This window comes from Aquarana catesbeiana, linkage group LG02 (genome assembly GCF_042186555.1).
Source record: "Aquarana catesbeiana isolate 2022-GZ linkage group LG02, ASM4218655v1, whole genome shotgun sequence".
Lineage (NCBI taxonomy): Eukaryota > Metazoa > Chordata > Amphibia > Anura > Ranidae > Aquarana > Aquarana catesbeiana.
This window is the reverse complement of record NC_133325.1, coordinates 472,556,847-472,569,866: the sequence shown is the minus strand read 5'-3', so window position 1 is coordinate 472,569,866 and position 13,020 is coordinate 472,556,847. Positions and strand designations below refer to the sequence as shown.

Sequence of the window (13,020 nt, the reverse complement as noted above, 5' to 3'; positions counted from 1 at the left end):
CCTATGCGAATTAGATGTGCGTTTCCGCACATCTAATTCGCATAGCAGGAGAATGTGACTGGCTCCCTATGGAGCCGGTTCACATATCTCCAGGGCGGCTGCGGAGCGCACTGCACAAAAACGCTGTGCGTCTTTGGCTCCGTTTCAGGGCCGAATTCAGGCATAGAATCGGCCCTGATTCGTCCCTGAAACGGGCAACAGGGACGCACAGCGCTCCTGTGCGATCCGCAGGCCGTTGTAGTGTGAACCCGGTCTAAGTCAGGGAAAGAAACCAACTGACTGATATCCAGAGAATGAACATCCATGAGGTTTCCTTAATTTGCATGGTCACCATTGTCCAGCTTACACATCATGTCTAAAATGTTCTCCCTGCAATTTTAAGGAAACAAACCACTTTTAGATAATAATACTATCCATGGAAAAGCATCATATAGAGTTAAAACTTTACCTGGGACACAGGAGGCTCATGGAGATCTAGCTGTAGCCTCTGCACAACTTGAGAGAAGTCTTCTGCATGAAAGCAGATCACATCTTTGGTTATGCGGGGTTGATCACTCCTGACAGTAAATGGGGAAAAAAAAAAAAAAGTCACCAAGACTGTTCTGCAAGTTTGTTTGTTTTTTTTACTATGATGTAGCAGAGTCCATATCAGACACATACCATTGTTTCTGTTCAAGTTAATAAAATACAGAATGGGTATAAAGAAGTCTTTACTTATTCAAACTGAATACGTTCATGCAGATTCTTCAAAGTGTTTATTTTTTTATAACCATTTATGCAGCATAACGGCCTGTTATTGAGCTTTGAGCCCCTGTTTTATACAACTCAAATGCTGTGTTGGAAGAACAGTTGATACTTTTTTTGGATATTGACAGAATATGCATAATATCAAAATATGCAGCTTTCAAGGTCAAAATGATCTTACCATTCTCCAAACTGCACGGCCTTCAAAACCCCTACAGCTGCTGTACTCTCCCAGTCAAAACCTTGGCCAACATGATCTGCATGTGCTCTTGTTCTGTCTTCAAAGAGGACCTCTCTAGGCTCACTAGTGCGAGGCAGATATTGCAAGTTCTTTATCTCATTCATCGATCTGCAACAAAAAGGAAACAAAAAAAAGGACATAAGTTAAATGGAACCTACTTACCTATAAACTGAATGTAGGGCTCTGAATTAAATAAGAAAAAAAAAGAAAACCAAACACACACACACCACAGTTGCTATGTGTAATGAACTTTCCCCTTTTACACAATCAAATACAGGCTAGGGGATTTAAATGGAAAAACATTTGCCAGGAGCAGTAGCATTTTCCCTCAGTCTTTAGACTATTTCATGCTTTATATAAATAAAAAGCATTTCGGCAGCACCGCAACACGGGTGCATTTAACCCTTTCTTTGGGAGCTAGCGGGGGTTAAAAGCGCCCCGCTAGAGGCCGCTAAAACAATGGTAGAGCGCCGCTAAAACTAACTGCGCTTTGCCGCTAACGCACCCCCGCCCCAGTGTGACAGTTGCCTAAATAATTTATTAATTCTACATTCAATCTAGAAAGCCCTTCAAATAACAGAATGGATGATCACAAAACACGCACCCCCTTACCTTCGACGTTTAAATGGGGATTTTGGCATGTCTGCTGTGGGGATCATTTGCTCTCCTGGCCTCACCCACAGAATTGGGCCATCATCACTTTGTGATCTGCACTGAAGTTTAAGTGTAGACATTGTTCCCCATGGCAAAGTCATCTGTAAACACAAAGATGACATTACAAAATAGTGAATTCTCACAAGCAGCTTTAAAATTAAAAACAGTGGTGTCACTACATGAGACATTTTAAAAAGCTTTGACGTTTTCTACCATGTAAATGATTCATCACACAGTAGTTTAAAATACTGTGTGGGGATGCCTAAATATAACATTTGCACCAAATAAAATCTCATCCTCTGTTTCATGCAAGATTTCAGCCCAGGTTACCCAGGCACCAGAAGTACACCTAGTTCAGTCATTTAATTGCCAGCAATACATTTTTCTCATTTTGATTCTTTTATTGAAACGTACTCTTCTGCACATGATCATCTCCTTGCTGTGAATTCCCAGGCATGTCATAAATTATTTCTCTTCTACTACACAGGCAAAGGTTGCCAATTGGCTGCTGGCAGCCAACAAAAACACACAACAAAATGACAACAGCAAAGTCTGCCATACGTGGTGGTCTAATAGCAAAAACAGTATATAGTTGAAGCGTTAGTTTACCTTTTCACAAAATTAAAAGGTCAACTCACCCACCCCCCTGGTCCCAATCTCCTGCCATTCTCTCCATCCAGTAGAACAGTCCAGCACTTTAAAAGCATCTACCAGCCCCCTGAACCAGCCTTCCTTGATGACTTCTCTGCCTGGCTACCCTACTTTCTCTCCCCTGAAATCCCCACAATTATTGTCTGACTTCAACATCCCTGTTAACATTATCACTACTATTACTTCTAAACTTCTCAGTCTAAACTCATTGATTGACCTGAAGCAATGGATACAGGCTCCTACTCACTCCAACAGCAACACCCTTGAACTTGTCTTCTCCTATCTGTGCACTCCGTGCAACCTTTCCAACAATCCTCTCCCACTCTGATCACTACCCTATTAGTTTTGCTCTCTCCGTCTTCCACCTCCTCTCCCTCCAACCGCCTAACAGTTACACGTAGAAACCTTCAGCATTTCAACCCATCTCTTCTCTACTCTGCTACTGATCACCTCTATGACAAAATCTCACCCCTGTCCTGCCCCAACCTAGCCACTTTCATCTACAACAGCTCACGGTCTTCCTCCCTAGACAAGCTTGCCCCCCTCACTACACGCAGAATTAGGACCCAAATGCTACAACCCTGGCAAACAGATGACAGCAGAAAGTCTCAGAAAACATAGCCGCGCTCTTGAGCATCTGTGGCATAAGACTAAGTTCCAGGAAGACTTCACACATAATAAATCTGCCCTCCTAAAATACTATTCCTGCCTTCACACTGCCAAACAGACCTACTTTATCACACTCAATAACACCTTCTCATCCAGTCCACGTCTCTACCTTCAACACTCTACTCTGTCCTCCACTGCCTCCACCCACCAACTCACTTACTGCCCAAGAGATCGCCAATTACTTAAAAACTAAGATTGATACAATTCGGGGGCGTGACCGGATGTGGGAGTGAGAGGTGGTGTTAGAGATCTCTCCCTGGCCCGACGCCTCCGTGACCATCCGCACTAGCCTGTGTATCAAGCCCAGCTAGATGCGCTCCTTCCCGCGGTAAAGCCTATGGACTGCTCGGCTGCCTGACTCCCTTCAACCCCGCCTGTATCGGTGTGTGCCGCCGGAACATCGACGCTGCGGCTTAGATAGCGGCGCCGGCGACCCCCCTCGGTGAGGAGGAGCGTGGGGACTGGCCGTGCTTGAGAGGTTTGCCAGGGTAACGGCTCCGACGCGTGCGGCGGCGATAGACAGCAGAAGGAGCGAGCACTGGGAGCGTCCCTGTACTGCCCAGGTAGTCCGGCAGCACCAAGGTATTAACCATTTTGGCTATCTGAGAGGTGGACTGTTCTCCCTCTCCCTCTGGGGGCTGTACTGCTGCCTGAAGTGGAGGGGCTCAGGCTCAGGCAGCATTAACTTGTGACTGAACGGAGGCTTATCCCAGTGGGGGAGAGGGACATCCTGCTTGTTGGAGGTGGGATGTGTAACTAAAGTAGATGCTGATTTATGGCAAAGTATATAACAACCTAATAAAGTTGAACTACCTGGTACATCAGGCTGGGTGTTAGCCCTAGTAGCAGCTGAACACCAGAAAGATATTGTTGGGACAGTGTTAATATTTGACCTGAGAAAAGGAAGGGAAAGGTCAACTCGACGAGCTGTTAGACCCCTGTAAGTGCTCCCCCCCAGACTATATAACAAAGCCATGACTAGAAAAAAGGGAGAGGAGCTGCAGCAGCAGGAGAATACTAGCTCTCAAATGACTCGTACATCTAAAGAAAAGGGGAGCCAGGCAGCAGCAGCGGCCAAACTGGAAAAATTTGCGCACCCCTCTACATCATCACCATCTAGAAGCATCCCTCAGCAGCAGGAGAAATCCCATGTGGGGGGCACTGGGGATAGGAAGAGTGTAGGAAAGGGGCCGACGGCAACAAACATAACAAAAACTGCGAGCAGTAACGTCGCCGAGCACAATACATCACTAACAGTGGAACCCACACTGAAAGATGTTCTATGCGCTGTCAATTCTTGTAAAGCCTCCCTAAGCGATTTGTGCGACCAACTGAAGGGGTTAAAGGAGGAGCTAATTACAGTAAGCCAGGAACTGCAAAGGACTGTTGTTAGAACAACCACATTAGAGGAGAGGTTGAGTCAGGTTGAGGATGATTTGACTCCATGGAAGCAAGAGCTTAAAGCAATGAAAACACAGATTGACCTGCATAAAGCTAAAATGGAGGAAATAGAAAATAGGTCTCGAAGGAACAACGTGCGGGTGGTGGGCCTACCGGAGCGGAGTGAGGGTCCCCACCCCGAAGAGTTCATGGAGGAATGGTTTAAGGGAATATTTGGGACGGAAACCTTTTCTTACCTCTTCTCTATTGAAAGGGCCCATAGAGTGCCAACTAGAGCCCCGCCATCAGGGGGGTATCCCAGATCAATAATTATTAAATTTTTAAATTACAGAGACAAGGTAACACTGATGCGCAGGGCTAGAGAGAAGGGGGAAATCCTGCACAACGGGGCAAAAATATTATTTTTTCCCGACTACTCTCCAGACCTGCAGAAACAAAGAGCCGAATTTAGGGACATTAAGCGCAAGTTACGAGACTATAAAATTGAATATGCCCTGTTGTATCCAGCACGTTTGCGCATCACTGCCCTAGGGGCTACTCATTTTTTTGATACAAAGACAGGGGCAACAAAATGGCTCAAAGACAACAAAGTGAACCTGCAGAGCTAGGGGTGGCATAAGGCCGGTTGAATTATTATGTTTCTTTTTCTTTTTTTCTTTTTTTTTCTTTTTGTAGTATACAGCGGATGGCACGGGGGAGGGGGGGTAGGGGGGGGTGTGTTGGTTGGAAGCACGGATGAAGGATGTGGCCTCACTAGGTATATATGCTTTAAGTATTGTTTTGGTGTTTTGGAGTTGGGCCATGGGAGGGGGGGCGGAGTTTGGAAGTATGTCACAAAGTATTTGGTCAGTATATGAATAGGGAGTCTTTTCTTGAATGGTTGGGAGGGAGGAAAAAGGTCACAAGCACAGCCCCAAGGGCAAGCCTAGCTAGGCAGGAGGGGGGATAAAAAAAAAAAAGGTGTGGGGAAAAGGGGGATGGGTCAGGTAGTAGTTGGGGGGAGGGAGGTTTGCAGTGAATTATAGGGTTAGTTACTGGGGAAAACGAAAACGAAAACGAAAGGTACACGTATTTAGGAGGAGGGAGTTTATAAAAATAAAGCACATGTGCACATACTGTTTATGGTTGCAGCTAAGTGACACTAGGGGGGGGGGTGGAGCAGTCCCTGGATGTGGGGGACCTCGCCCCTTCACCCTTTTTGTTTATCTATTTTATCTCTTTCTTATTATCACAACCACAGAGAGGACGGCAAGTTCTACAGATATAATTGCACAAACGAAATGCCCCTACTTTTTGGGGGGGGTTTTTTCCTTTTCTTTTTTTTTTCTCTCGTGTTTCTGTTTTTCTTTTTTTTTTTTCTTTTGTTTTTGTTTTCTTAGATGCCTTTTAAAACTCTAAAAATAGGCTCATGGAACATAAGGTGTATGGGTGTCCCTGCTAAGAGGGCAGCGGTGTTTTCGGTGATGGAAGACTATGGTGTTGAACTGGCTTGTCTGCAGGAAACCCATCTCACTAATGAAACTAAACTACATGTTCGGAGTAATAAATTTCAAGAACAGTACCACTCAATTCATACCTCTTATTCAAGAGGGGTGAGTATCTTGGTTAAGAGAGGTATTTCATTTTCCTGCAGAGAAGCCAGGATAGACACGCTGGGAAGGTATGTCTTCCTGAGCTGCGTTGTGGAGAGTAAACCTCTGGTGATAGCAAATGTTTATATCCCTCCTCCGTTCAAAACAGAGGTCATGCTGGATTTGTTGGAGTTTGTTGATAGTATGGTGGATATTCCAATAATTAGTAGTGGGGGACTTTAACGCAGTCCTAGATAACAACATGGATCAGTTCCCGCCCGTAATCCGCACGGAAAGGGTACCAGAGGGACGACTAGGCCAACTTCTCAAAGAGATTGGATGGTGCGATTTGTGGAGATCTCACAATCCAAATACTCGGCAGTATTCCTGCTACTCAGGGACACACTCTACTCTCTTGCGCATAGATATGGCAGTGGGCAACAGTGAAGCCCTGCGACTAATAGGAAATATAGAGTATAGACCGAGGGGAATATCGGACCACTCACCCCTGACCTTGACCTTTAATTTAAGCACCAGATCTAGCCAGAAAAGGTGGACAATAAATCCACTATGGTTGGACCTGATTAGCAGCCCAGCAGAAGTAGCCTTCAAGCTAAAAGAGTTTGTAACATTCAACTCAGGTACAGCACCAGTAGGGGTAGTGTGGGATACCCTAAAAGCATACCTTAGGGGGCTACTACACCAGCAGGTTGCTATAGTAAAGAAAACATCAAGGGACTGGGAGATGAGGGCCAGCAGGGAAGCCATGGAAGCGGAAGCACAATATGTGTTGGATCCAACCCCGGAAAAACAGAAGACTTGGCTCAATAAACAACAAGAGCATAAAGAAGTAATCAACAGAAGAGTAGAGAACAAGAGACTTTTTCAGAAACAAAATTATTTTGGTGAGGGAGAGAGAGTAGGCCGGATGCTGGCTCTCTTAACCAGGTCTAACTTATTCTCACCGGCCATCTCCTCAATTAAAACATCGGCTGGAAAGATTACATCTGATCCCGCCGAGGTCCTAGAAACTTTCGCTATATTCTATAGAGACCTGTATAGATCGCGCCGGGGTTTGAGCCAGCGCGAGATGGACGGGTTCTTAGAAGGGGTAGATCTGCCCGTACTCTCGGAGAGAGACAGGAGCGAGATGGATTCTCCTCTGGCCCTGGAGGAGCTACAGAAGGCAGTCGCAGAGTTGTCAGGCCAGAAATCTCCGGGCCCGGATGGGCTGCCACTGGAGATTTATAGGAAATATGGGGAGGTCCTGCTCCCGGAGCTCCTAAAAGTGCTAGAGCAGACGACCAGGGATGGAAGGCTGCCCCTATCAATGTCAGAGGCCGACATAGTAGTGATCCCAAAGGAGGGGAAAGATCAATCGGAAGTCTCTTCATACAGACCGATATCACTGCTGTGTACAGATGTCAAGATCATTGCAAGGGTGCTGGCATCCAGACTAAACAAATGTACCGCGAAACTCGTGCACCCGGACCAATCGGGGTTTATCCCCGGTCGGTCCACTAGCATAAACATCAGAAGGGCCTATCTGAACCTTCAGGTACCAACAGATAATGCGGGATCCAGAGCTATATTGTCCTTGGATGCTGCCAAGGCCTTCGACAGCCTGGAGTGGGAATATCTCTGGAGGGTGCTAGAGAAGTTTGGATTTGGCCCCGTATTTATTAGCTGGCTAAAAATCCTATACAACCACCCAAGGGCAAGGCTCAAGATAAACGGCGAATACTCGGATAGTTTTCCCCTCGAAAGAGGGACAAGACAGGGGTGCCCCTTATCTCCTTTGCTGTTTGTTTTGGCTATGGAGCCATTGGCGGAAGCGGTGAGATCGTCAACTGAAATACAGGGATTTCAAAGAAAAGGGAGGGAAGAGAGAATAGCGCTTTTCGCAGACGATGTTATATTTTTCCTGCTCCCTCTCTTATCAAAATTTAAGAGAAAATGTGACATTTGGAGAAAACTCCCTCTGTCTGTGGCGGGCCGAGCCAACCTGATAAAAATGGTTTGGATGCCGCAGTTGTTATATTTACTCCACAACTCACCAGTTTGGATCGGAGAGAAGTGGTTCCAAAAGATTCAATCCCTATTTAGGGAATTAATATGGAAAAAAGGACAGGCCAGGATTGGCCTACAAAAACTGCAGCGCCCCGACACGGAGGGGGGACTGGGGGTTCCTCAACCGTTTTTCTACTATCTGGCAGCCCAGCTACAACAACTGGGTGGATGCGACACTGAGACAGGGGGAAGTAATAATGTTAAAACTGTTCTACAGGGGAATCCACACAGCTCATTAGTGGGAGCTCTGGAGGCAGACTCATTGCAAGGGGAAATCCCGACACTTAAAATGATCACCAGGGTTTGGCAGGCAGCTAAGAAAATAATGGGGTATAAAGGAATCTCAGAATACGCGCCAATCTGGAACAACAAGCAATTGCACGAACTATTAACAGTCGACAAGAACAGGATGTGGGAAAGTTGCGGGGTAAGCCGGCTGATACAACTATACGAAGGGGACACTGAAATCTTTTGAGGATCTGAGGCAAGAGTATGGGATGCCAAACCAGGTATTCTATAGTTATTTACAGATTAGGCATGCCTTAAGCAAGCAATTCAGTAGACAACCCCCAATATGGTGTAGAACCCCACTACTACAAACAATAATCAAATCAGAGACCACCAAGGGTTTAATCTCAGAGATATATATCCAACTAACAAAGAGAAGAAATACAAGGGCGAGTCTATCAGGGGTAAGGGGCAGATGGGCGACCGATGTGGGGGAGATAACGGACGAACAATGGGAGAGGATTCTTGAATTTGGATCAGAGGTGTCGGTTTCTCCCTCACAAAAAGCCTCCCACTTGATGTTGCTGCACAGATCCTACTATACACCAAAAAAGCTGTTTATGTTTGGCTGTAGAATCAACGATGAGTGCCCTAAATGTAGAGGAACAGGCGACTTAATCCACATGTTTTGGAGGTGTCCAAAATTAGTCAGGTATTGGACCGAGATTCTAAAGAAAATAAACGCCACGTTTAGAGTTAACCTAGAGCTTGATCCTAAGACCTGTGTGCTGGGCTACGTCAACAACGGGATGAGCGATAGGAGTACAGCCGTAGCAATAGCAAGATGCTTGTTCCAGGCTAGAAAATTGATTGCACAAGCCTGGCAATCAAGAACACCCCCAACTCCGGAAACTTGGGTCGGAACGGTCAACTCCACAATATGGAGTGAAAGGACATTCTATACAAGGCTAGGCAATCGTAACACGTTCGTGAAAGTTTGGAACCCGTGGGTCCAAGCAGTGCCATGCCCCTTACTAGTGTTACCTTAGTGCCGAGGGCAACTATCTTTCTATCAGGGCAGAGATGATGTACTAAGCATAGTCTAGAGTTTTGAAACTAAGAGAGAATAATGAAAAGAACAATAGCTTGATATAAGGTGTGCCTTGGAACAATTAGGGTGGGTTATTGTGGGGTGGGGGCCTTATTAGATTGAAAAGCAACAATATACAACCACGTATTGAAACTACAAGAGACTGTGTGGCCGGCTGGACGGGACGTATACAGCGGGTGCTTTTTTTTTTTTTTTTTTTGTTATGTTACACTTTGGTATAATAGTAATCACTTATATATGGAATGTATATAGCAAGAGAAAAGTCAAAAAGGCCACAATGATGAGACTTAGCAAGAGACAAATATGACCATCAATCTGAAAGATGTCTCTGGATCAAGGTAACTGAGTGGTTGAAAAAAAAAAAAGAAAAGGGAAAAAAAAAAAGAAAAAAAAAAAAAAAAAAAAAAAAAGATTGATACAATTCATGAGGAGATCTCCCATGTGCAAAAACCTCCACCATGCAACAACTCCATGTCCACAGATACAAACATTACTTCCCTCATTCAACCCTGCTAATATTAATGAGGTTGCTAAACTTTTATCTAACACTCATCTAACCACCTGCCCCCTGGATCCTGCTCCCTCGCAAATGCTACACTCACCCTGACTCAATTATACACTCTCTAACTCACATTTTCAACCTCTCCCTCTCTTGTGGCATCTTCCCAAACACTCTAAAACATGCGCTAGTCACCACCATACTTAAAAAGCCCTCACTTGTCCCCACCAATCTTAACAACCTATGTCCCATCTCCTTACTCGCCTTCTCCTCCAAACTTCTTGAAAGACTGGTCTACAACCGACTAAGCGTCCATCTGACCATGAATAAACTTCTTGATCCCCTTCAGTCCGGATTTCGCCCTCAACACTCCATGGAAACTGCTCTCCATAAACTCTCAAATGACCTACTAACGGCTAAAACCAGTGGACACTATTCTGCACTACTTTTCCTGGATCTCTCTACTGCCTTTGGCATAGTGGACCACCCCCTCCTCCTCAAACTCCACTCCTTTGGTCTCCGTGACTGTACTCTTCACTGGTTCTCATCCTACCTATCCCACCACTGCTTCAGTGTCACTTACAACTCTACTTCCTCCTCTGCTCTTCCTTTCTCCGTTGGGGTCCCCCAAGGTTCTGTTCTTGGACCTCTTCTTTTCTCAATCTATACCACCCCTCTGAGTCAGTTGATTGCCTCCCACGGCTTTAAATATCATCTCTATGCTGATGACACCCAAATCTATCTCTCCACCCCCCAGATCTCTCCATCTGTCTCCTCACACATTACCAACTTACGAGCAGACATATCAGCCTGGATGTCACATCACTTCCTCAAACTTAACCTATCCAAAACTGAACTAATGATATCACCTCCCTCAGGTGCCACTTCCCCTGATTTCTCTGTCAATATCAACGGCTCAACTATCAACGTGTTCCCGCACACCAAGGTCCTAAGTGTAATCCTGGACTCTGAACTAACCTTTCGGCCCCACATCCTATCGCTATCCAAAATTTGCCACCTCAACCTCCGCAACATCTCCAAGATACACCCCTTCCAAACCAATGTCACCACAAAGCTTCTAAGCCACTCCCTGGTCATCTCCCACCCTGACTACTGCAACTCCCTCCTCATTGGCTTACCTCTAAATAGGCTTTCCCCACTTCAGTCCATCATGAACGCTGCTGCCAGGCTCATCCACTACACAAACCAGTCAGCCTCTGCTATACCCCTCTGTCAATCCCTCCATTGGCTGCAACTCAGTCACCGAATTAAAGATACTAACTTGCAAAGCCATCCACAACCTGGCCCCCAGCTACATCTCTAACTTAGTCTCAAAATACCAACCTAATCGTTCCCTTCGCTCCTCCCAAGACCTCCTGCTCTCAAACTCCCTTGTCACCTCATCCCATGCTCACCTTCAGGACTTCTCCAGAGCTTCTCCCATCCTCTGGAATGCTCTTCCCCAATCTGTCCGATTTTCTCCTACTTTATCCACTTTCAGACGATCCCTGAAAACTCATCTCTTCAGAGAAGCCTATCTGGCCCCCACCTAACAACTGTACATTTATCTTCTCAATCAGCACATCACCCACAGTTATTACCTCTTGACCTTCCCTCTTAGATTGAAAGCTCTGAGGAGCAGGGCCCTCTGATTCCTATTGTATTAATGTGTATTGTATTTGTACTGTCTACCCTCAAGTTGTAAAGCACTACGTAAACTGTTGGCGCTATATAAATCCTGTGTAATAATAATAACATCACCATACAACGCCGCGGTCTTGTGGACCAAATTAGAATCTTTGTTCTGGGACACCGTCCCAGAATAAAGGAGCTTCAAAGAGGCTTGTCATTGCTCAATGGGGTCACCGACTAATGAGCATTTTGCATTGCATGCATTAGGAGTTACACTGTGGGTTGAGATTCGAACCGACTATGGCGGTGATTTGGGAAAAAAAAAAAAAAAAAAAAAAAAAGTCCAGGGACGTCGTCCTGAAATTACACGCACCCGGGAGTGTCCGCGATGGCCAGTTTCTTCCGGACCCGGTGCATCATGGATCAGGGTAAAGGGCCAATGAGAGCGGCCCTTTATCACGTGATCGCTACGTCCAATTACGGAGCGATCACTCGTCAACAAACCGGAGCATGTCTGGTTCAGATCCTCCCTTTTCCTCGCACTGATCTGTACACCAGCGCTGTGGGCTGGATGTTTAGTGCTCATCCGTGCCAACTCAGAGCTCATCCTAATTTGATAAATTTTAACAGAAACTACATTTTCTGTCATTTTAATTTATAGCGCAAAAAATAAAAAACCCAGTGGTGATTAAATACCACCAAAAGAAAGCTCTATTTGTGTGAAAAAGGGACAGAAATTTCATATAGGTACAGTGTGACTGAGTCATTGTCATTAAAAATGTGAGAGCACTGAAAGCTGAAAATTGGTCTGGTTAGGGAGGGGGTACAAGTGCCCAGTTGGCAAGTGGTTAATAATGGTTTGCTAGCAAGGTCCCTAGAAACTTGTTGGTCTATTAACAGCCCTATTTACAATACTGGCAACACAGGACAGCATGCAACTGAAAAGCAGCATAGTTGAGGACAAATTATGGTAAAATAAGCCACATTCAAAGTAACAATAACTAGAGATGTAAACTTTGCAGAAATTTTAAAACCATGGGGGGGGGGGGCGCCCACACATTGTTTGCAGTTTTTTGCCCTGCGGAAAAAAAAAAAAAAAAAAATTTAGTGTGCCGTAGCTTTATGGTTTAAAACACTTCCTTACTTGAAGATGCTACTGGTGAATAAACACTTTGTGATGATCCAGAAGCAGCAGAAAGTGTTTCTGGAATGAGAACTCTGGAGGGAAAAGCTACTCACATTTTCATTCTGGTCCCCTTCATTTAATTGCATAAAGTACCGTATTTATCGGCGTATAACACGCACCCCAAGTTTAGGAGGGAATTTTAAGGAAAAAAAACTTTTAGGAGTAAAGTTTAAAGCGGGGTTCCACCCAAATTTTGAACAATATCTGTATGTATTCTCTTCCTTGCCTAGATGCTGACATGCCGTTTAAAAAAATTTAAATCGCCGTAATTACCTTTTATTTTTCTATTCTTCTTTGCACTTCCTGGTTCTCCTCCCATGGGAGTAGGCGTGTTTCTAGCCTCTCCCAGACTCCTGGGAGCTA

The 13,020-nt window shown here is 45.2% G+C and overlaps 1 protein-coding gene across 1 annotated transcript in view; it reads right to left on the bottom strand.

Moving 5' to 3' along the window:
* Positions 1 to 13,020, bottom strand: part of RSBN1 (round spermatid basic protein 1) — a 65,969-nt gene that overhangs the window by 13,914 nt on the left and 39,035 nt on the right. Inside the window, exons 4-6 of the mRNA XM_073615710.1 lie at positions 1,598 to 1,740; positions 926 to 1,093; positions 449 to 557 (exon numbers count right to left, since the gene is read on the bottom strand). Coding sequence (XP_073471811.1) covers positions 449 to 557; positions 926 to 1,093; positions 1,598 to 1,740 — 420 coding nt within the window. The remainder of the gene's footprint in view (positions 1 to 448; positions 558 to 925; positions 1,094 to 1,597; positions 1,741 to 13,020) is intronic.